Source organism: Mycetomoellerius zeteki, unplaced genomic scaffold (genome assembly GCF_001594055.1).
Source record: "Mycetomoellerius zeteki isolate Tzet28-1 unplaced genomic scaffold, Tzet1.0 scaffold309, whole genome shotgun sequence".
NCBI lineage: Eukaryota > Metazoa > Arthropoda > Insecta > Hymenoptera > Formicidae > Mycetomoellerius > Mycetomoellerius zeteki.
In genome coordinates, this window is record NW_017257293.1 from 350714 (window position 1) to 359291 (window position 8578).

At 33.4% G+C, this 8578-nt stretch overlaps 2 protein-coding genes across 2 annotated transcripts in view; one reads left to right on the forward strand and one right to left on the reverse strand.

Moving 5' to 3' along the window:
* botv (tripeptidyl-peptidase 2) overlaps positions 1-2929 on the reverse strand; it is a 25117-nt gene extending 22188 nt beyond the window's left edge. Inside the window, exons 1-4 of the mRNA XM_018450980.1 lie at positions 2890-2929; positions 1620-1966; positions 832-960; positions 60-227 (exon numbers count right to left, since the gene is read on the reverse strand). Of these exons, the coding sequence (XP_018306482.1) occupies positions 60-227; positions 832-960; positions 1620-1781 (459 nt within the window). The 5' untranslated portion in view covers positions 1782-1966; positions 2890-2929. The remainder of the gene's footprint in view (positions 1-59; positions 228-831; positions 961-1619; positions 1967-2889) is intronic.
* On the forward strand, positions 2899-7074 carry Uxs (UDP-xylose synthase). The gene is made up of 5 exons (XM_018450981.1): positions 2899-3299; positions 5296-5886; positions 5974-6087; positions 6175-6495; positions 6583-7074. Exons 1-5 carry the CDS (start codon positions 3239-3241, stop codon positions 6849-6851), a joined length of 1356 nt encoding a protein of 451 aa, XP_018306483.1. The 5' UTR covers positions 2899-3238; the 3' UTR covers positions 6852-7074.
* The last annotated feature ends 1504 nt before the right edge of the window (positions 7075-8578 follow it).

Sequence of the window (8578 nt, forward strand, 5' to 3'; positions counted from 1 at the left end):
ATAATTCATTTTTGAAACAAATGTAAAGTATCAACATTTTTTAATTAAAAATATTATACCTGTAATTGTCTGGAAGCTTCTGCAAGCGCTGCTTTATGTCCATCATCCCAAAGACGCTTCTTGCGTTCTGCCACTACTCTTTCCTTTAATTTAGTAGGATATAATGAATACAGATTCTTTAAACCGATATGATATTCTCCACTAGGGCTATTCCAATTAGATGGAACCTAAATAATAAATAATAATCAAATGTTGCAATTAATATGTATGAGTTGTTATAATAAACATCTGTTTTATTCTATCTACAATTACACACATTAGGTCTGTTCTTTTTCTATCCTAAGTTCTAAATTGATGGTACAATAAATTAAAGTGAGACAGATATAAGGCTTGTTCTTCTTGGCTGAACTTTTGCACCAGTCTTCATCTTTCTTCTTCTTTTTTCCTCTTAAAGAGAAAAGGAAGAAAGATGAACTGGTGCAAAAGTTCAGCTAAAAAGTATAGGCCTATAGTTTGTTTTACTCTAACTTATTGCACTACATAGTTCAGAACCAGTTTAGAATTCTTCGAAAAAGAACAGACCTATTATCATGACATTGATATATGTATATATATATATATATATATTTATATATTTACATGTTCTGCTAATATAATTAATTTAATGGATTTTACTGTTGTGCTTACTTATACTTTTGCAATTAGCAATTTAAAATTCTAAAAGTAACATTAGGTTATAAATAAAAAAAATGTACAGCGTAATTTCATATATAACACAATATCTTTTTTTAAGCAATAAAAGTTTACTTGAACAGTGTACAGTACACATACCTTTAATTTACGACCAGTCAGGCCAGTTATGAATCCATCTGGTGCTTGAACAACTTTGCTAGTGTCTACATCCCCTGCTCCGCTACAGTCAAATCTCTCAATAATTTTTGGTTTTCCATCTGAAGTCACCTAAATCCCATTGATTTATAGATAACAAGGTTTATTTTTTCACTAAAGTTTTTAATAAAGCATTATTAACGTTTTATTAAAGATTTAATAATGTGAGTTCTATAGAACTTTAACAATATTTTAATTATTAAAGATTTAATAAAGACTGTCGAGAATACAGTATGCATAAAAAAAAAAAATAAAAATAGTACACTTTAAAATACAATTTAAAAAAATTTGTTATTAATTAAATATACTGACAAAAATTATGACATAATACGAGAATAGCTATAAAAATTCGAAATGAAAACTGCGAGAAAGCTCAGCCGCGATTAACAGATTTATTATTGACATAACAAAGCTCACAAAACGACTTTCTGTCACTCGATAAGATCTTCTCATAACATGACAATGCGATCATATCAGGCAAGAGTAAACGAACAGCATGACTTTTATCTTTCGATGGAGATAGTTGACGAAATGCGGGAAACATCTCGAACAAAAAAATAAGGAGCGAACGCCAGAAACGATACCCGTTGAGACACATTTATCACATTTACTCTAAAATTTTGCACTCGCGTTTCGAAAAAAAAAAAAGGTCCTTGGGCGAAGGGAATTAGCACCCTGTGGGAGACGTGTTGTCCAACTAACCAATGCCCGTGAATTCACCCTCGGCTCACCTGCATACCCGGGGCTCCGGGGTCCACCCCCGAATCCAAGATCGCAATGACAACACCCCGTCCATCGTGCTCTGGATATTTAGTAAGAAACTGAGTGACACCTGTCTCTTTTTTAGGCAGCAAGCCCCAAACAGGAAAGTTACAATCGATGACGTCTGCCATGTTTCAAGTGCCACTGCCACCGTGACTGCAGGAAAACCACCCGAGATGTTTCCTTTGTACTATTGTATAGCCTTATATATCAATCGAAGAACTTGCTCTGCGCCTGCGTGTGAGCCAGTTGAGATTCATCAGTTTTTGAAGTTAGATTAGGTTAACGGCGGACGATACGTGTCGTTGAGGACGGCCTGTAATTTTATGTTAATTTTGTTATGTAGATGCTTTACGAATAAATATTCGACTCGACAATATCATGTATATTATTGCCGTAAAGATGCATTTTTTTCTATAGTTTTCTATTTACATAGATAACTGGAGGCACTGATGGAGTAATAATAGGAGTGCAATTTTATAACACATTTAATTAATAAATTAAATATAATATGTATATATAACATCTATATACTTGGTTTATACACGATTATATATATACATATATATATATATGTATACATATCAATCGTCGGGATGATATAAATTATAATAATTGTAGTATATAAAATTAATAATAGTATTACTACAAAATAATAATTATATACATATTCGAAGGCATAGTCAATTTTTTATTGTAATTAATTCCGGCAGATAAATTTATAATATGAAAAATAAATGAAAAACAATCCGATTTCTGTGATAGCAAAAATTCGTTGTTAAGATTTTACAAGTATTTAAGAATTCTTTAACAGTTTTTCATACAGTTCGGGATAATAAAAAAATATTAAAAATCATGAGGCGTTCTTTTTGGCTGAACTTTTGCACCAGTTTATCTTTCTTCCTCTTCTTTCTTCTTGGAAAAGGAAGAAAGATGAACTGGTGCAAAAATTCAGCCAAAAAGAACAGGCCTCTTCATTGAAATTCAATAATCCAAGCTGTTGACAAAAGGTACAAAATTACGTATTACTGACGAAGGATAAATGTGATACGACGGAATGCAAATTTCCGGAAATCTCTGCCTAGATGGCGACACTCGTATCTCCAAGACGCTCCAAGCACGCTGCGTCAATAAGCACGTCGCGTGCGGGCAGCGTGCAGGTGCATCTCGGAGCGATCGAACTACAGACTTTTATACTGTATATACGAGAAGTTTGTGGATACGGTGGATAAGACGTACGTTTAGTCGATGTCCGTGTGCCGTGGAGGTTATGTTCGCTCGTCCCGTGTGTATATTTTGAATTAGTAATTAAACTGGGCACGTATCATACGAAAGCGTTTCGGAATGGATTCCGATCGGAGTTATTCCGTTTTCTCTAGAAAGACAGAAATCTAAAGGGCAATCGAATATAATCTCCCGTCGGAATCCTTACCGAATAATCCTATAATACGTAATACACGCACTGAACTCGACTCCTCGAACGCGTGTTTCCCGTGTCACGCGAGAGAACGCAACGATCGTTGTCCGTCGAGCCACGACGGGAGTGACGTAAGCGCGATTTAAAACGAGTCATGTGCAAATTTAAAGTATGGTTATCACGCAACGGAAGATGAAGCAGGTTGCGATCATTGCAATTTGCGTGCTGCTGGGTGAGTCTTCTCGATAGGTTATGGGAGCGAAGAACGAGGAGCATCAGAGATTCGAACGAGCTCGGAATTACGTTCTCACTCTTTTGCGTCGCGAACAACGTGATTTATTTACGGCTGATGCGCCACGCGGTCGGATAATAAATTCAGTGATTGCGCGATCTCGTTTGATCTCGTTCGCTTCTCTGCTTAGTTTCGCGAATTCGTCAAGCGATTCTTCGAATTCTTCCAATTCCTTTTTCCCCCCGTTCCTTTCACATTTGTTATCATTTATTTGTTAACATTATTCAGAATATCCTTTTTTTTTTATTTTTTTTTTTTTTTCGTATATGTCACATGATACGTTTACGTAATTTTATGATTCCATCAGCACTTTATTATCGTTTTAAATTTAAAATACTAGAAATCGACGATGCTGCGTTACAAGAATAGCAAAGTATTTTAATGTGCCTGTCGCTGTCGTATGTTTAGCTCTCGTGTGTAAAACTCTGAAAAATAGAACGGTTGAAAGTTTTCTGAATGTTATAACAAATCGTTGCAAGAATGACTTTCCGTTAAATAAATGAGAGGCGAATATGTCGATTTAATTTTTCGATATTTTCTTGTTTCTATATAAATTTACTTAAGCGTGTAAAGGCCTCTTTTACAATTCGAATTATTGATATAGTTAATTATTGATAATTATACGTCGCGATCGTCGTATTATTGACAATGAGATACGATATATGATGGTAATTTTATCGATAACCGAGCTCTAATTTCAATCAAAATCGTTATGAAGAAAACGGAATGCTTCTTATTTTTCAAAAATAATATTCCGCGTGCAAAAATAATTTTTCCGCCCCAAAAATGTGCATATGTATAATTTTTGTATGCAGGAATTTATTAAAAATAAAAAACAAAAAAAATGAGCCAAATATGAATTTTATTTTTTCCTAGTTTTTATTCTTAGAACCAGATATATACGTCCATTTCTATTTTTACTAAAATTATTTTCCTCTGTCTTGTTCATTTCTATCCATGCAGATTAATTTTAATCTCTTGTGCCCATTTCTGTTAATGTAGATTAGATGTATAACTCGATTTAATTTGTTTCTTATCTTCTTCTAGTTTTAAGAATTAGAAAAAGATAGAGTATAACAAACAGACGACCAAAATTATCTTTCTCTGTTGTTTATTTTTAATCAATATAAATTAACTGTGATAGAAGATTCCCGTTAGCTCACATTTCGATAGCATACATTCACTCACATCAGCCTAGAAACTTCTTCTCGGTATACCGATCAGAAAATTTTATGTTAAATTGGCCAATTAACGATGTGAGAGCAATTGGATTTCTCTCAGCTTTAATCTCAGTTTAATTTATTCTTTATCTTTTTCTAAGAATTCGTGTCTGACACGATTCCTTTCTCATATCCTTTTTTTAATCGATTTCTATATACAAATAATTATATATGCACACTTCTGGAGCAGCAAAATTATTTTTGCATGCCTCTGTAAATAACGATCGGAAAGCTTTCTCGGAGCGCAAATGTATGCAGCGTATAATTTATGTAATTATATAACATTTGACCGTTCGCGTCGAGCACCACCGAATACCGAACGAGAGTTGGAAAATAAGGCAATTTGTAGAGGCAAATCTTTTGGGCATTAACCGTTGCGGTTACCCGAGATCCATAGACTGTCATTAGTAACGATATACGTTAAATAAAAAAGTTCAATATTACAAGAAGCAAAATGTTTATTGTTTTATCAGTTTGAAAAATCTTGCATAAATTTACAATTATTATTTTATTTATTACGATTATGAATGTAATTTGTAATTGTAACACAACCACAGAAACTCATATAGACATTTTATTTATATTTGATTTATTTTTGGAGCCACAAAACTTTCTATTTTTATATTAATGTAATTATTATATTGTTGAAAATTAATTCATAAAGAACAGATCTAATTCCAGATTAATAATGTCGTTTTTATATATTTGTGTAACAGTCTTAGGTTTTTACAAAACTCTGGTGACTACGGAAGAGGAACGATCTTTCAACCGCGGTCGACATCGCGCCGTGCTCGGCGTAAATAAAGCTAATTTAGATAAAAACGAACTCATCGAAGTTGCGACACAAAAGATTCGCGATGTCGAGGACGACGGAGACATCAGGGACATCGAGGAGGCGAAAATTCGGATCCGCGAGCTGGAGGGTAAACTCCAGCATCTGGAGGCGGCAATTAAGAACGGAGTGGCGAAGGACTTCCCAACGGTGAAGTTCCTAAATTATAAGAATCGGAAACGAATCCTAGTGACGGGCGGTGCGGGCTTTGTTGGTTCTCATCTCGTGGATCGTCTGATGCTCGCCGGGCACGAGGTAATAGTCGTCGACAATTTCTTCACCGGCAGAAAGCGGAACGTGGAGCACTGGGTCGGTCACGAGAACTTCGAGCTGGTGCATCACGACATCGTAAGGCCATTGTATCTAGAAGTAGATGAGATCTACCATCTCGCTAGCCCGGCCAGTCCGCCGCATTATATGCTGAATCCTGTGAAAACGATCAAGACAAATACCCTAGGCACTATAAATATGCTTGGTGAGTTAACAGTACGGAGCTGAATTTGAAAATTGAAAATAAGAATTGAAGATATTCAACGTTATTAATTTATTGACGACATTTTAGGACTCGCAAAACGAGTCGGCGCACGAGTATTAATTGCGAGCACGTCAGAAGTGTACGGGGATCCTAACGAACATCCGCAAGCAGAAACTTACTGGGGTCATGTTAATCCCATCGGTAAGATTCTGTGTGATGTAAATATAATTTTTTCTTTTTCTTTAAATTGTAGTAGATACCATAAAGATGGACATATTTGAAATATAGGACCGCGGGCATGCTATGACGAAGGAAAACGGGTTGCCGAGACATTGAGCTACGCTTACATGAGACATGAAGGTGTATCGGTCCGAGTTGCACGAATTTTCAACACCTTCGGTCCGAGAATGCATATGAATGATGGTCGTGTCGTGTCGAATTTTATCATCCAGGCTTTACAAAATGAATCGATCACGATATACGGCAGTGGAAAACAGACCCGATCGTTTCAATACGTTTCTGATTTGGTGGATGGATTGGTAGCATTAATGGCATCTAATTATACACTTCCTGTAAATATTGGAAATCCTGAAGAGCAGACTATTGAAAGTAAGAGTTATTCTCCAATCATGCTACGCTTTTTCCAACATTTGTTTGTATATATTTATCGAAGTTGAACATTCCAATTTGTCTCAGAATTTGCGCGTATAATAAAGAGCTTGGTGGGTGCTACCAGTGAAATAGTCGAACTCGCGGCGGTTGAAGATGATCCGCAGAGAAGAAGACCTGACATCAGTAGAGCCAAAAAATATTTAAACTGGGAGCCTAAAGTTCCTTTGGCTGAAGGCTTGAAAAAAACCATAGTGTATTTTGCAAAGGAATTACAAAGGACAAAGCACTCTCAAAAAAACAGTTTTAAACATTCTTCATACAAAAACGATCACGATATTGTAGAACAACTTTAGAAATTCAAGTGTAATGTGATACGATGAATGTATCCACTTTCAGAAGTGGCGTGAAAGTGCCATTAAGCTATGGACCAGTATGTGCCAAAAAATCCCCGTCCAATTTAAATTTTGCATAATTTGTATAATCAATCAATACATATATATACACACATATATAATATGCAATCATTTAAGTAAATAGACTCGAATTTCTTCCAATCAGGTACATATGTCATGTTCTCTCTTTGTAGCAATAATTTTTAAAATATATTTTTATTCCTTTTTCTATGACTCCATAGCTCTCTCTTTCTTTTTATTATTTTTAATTCTAAGTATATATTTTAAAATATATTGATAATACATATCTAAATATAATTTATGTACTTTTATCTTTATTTTTCTTTCTTTATTATTAACATTGTATCTATTCAAATTCGTGCATTAATTTTAAATAGGAAAATTGTTATCTTTTATTTATCTATTTATATTTTTATCGAAGCAGAACTGAAAAACTGGTGCTGGTGAATATGAAGATATTTTTTTCTTTTTTTACATATTGTCGATCACGTATTAGCTTGGACGTAAAATAATTCGCTTAGATATAATATTTATATATAGGTAGGAAATGTTGTTTAATTTTGACTCATTTATTACAGTCATAATAGTGATATTACCGATAATATGTACTTGCAATAAAACTTCAAAGAATGTTATTAAGTTACTCAATTATAGTTGTAATGAACATTCGCGAACTCTTGTACAATACATTGAAATGGATAGTATCTAATACTGACAAAATAGTTTTTCATTTGTAATTTATATTACAGTTATATGGTACATAAAATATAGATATAGTGTGATTATAAACTGTGAGACTGTAATAACAACGTATAAGTAAGAAAGTAATTTTATATTTTATATATAAGAGTAGAGCAGAAAATACATTTACGATAATGTAACTATTTACAACGTAACTTGTATGATGTAATTAATTCTTATATTGTCATTATAAAAAATTATGTAATATTAATTTATCGCGACAAATTCTTTTCCTACAAGTGTAAAATTAAAATTTATATGCGAAGTAAATATGATGTAAATAACTAAGCAAAAATGTATGAAAATGTCTTTGTATCAAAATGCAAATTTAAAAAATATACCCTAAATATGAATATATACTCATATGTGTATATAATTAAGTATATATAGTTAAAATACATATACAGTGGAATTCTCTGTTTATCTGAACTTATCGGGAGGACAATTCTGATATAATCGAATGGTTCGGATAATAGAGGTTCACTACTTCTCTCCTCTATCAGTACTTATTAGTTCCGATGACCGATAATAAGAGCCGACGTTCAGAAAACTAGAGTCGAGCAAGTTGAGCTATCATTATTATGTTAAACTACAACGCCATAATTCAGATAATAGAAGAAGCTCAGCTATGAGCTCGGATATTTGGATCTGTGAGCATGAATTGTTTATTTAATAAATGAATGGGCTATAGATAAACGGAATTCTGTTGTAATTGACAAGCATGCTTAAACAAGCATATATTTTATCTTTATTTAGTAAAGCATGCATATTTATTTTAGCTATATTCTTCTATTTATATATATATATATATATATACTTTTTTCTCCCTGAAACATGATTATCATGATTGTTTTGTTTTATATAGAAGAGGTAATAAGCTAGCTCTAAGAAAGGTAGCAAAATTATCGAATCAAATCATGAAATCC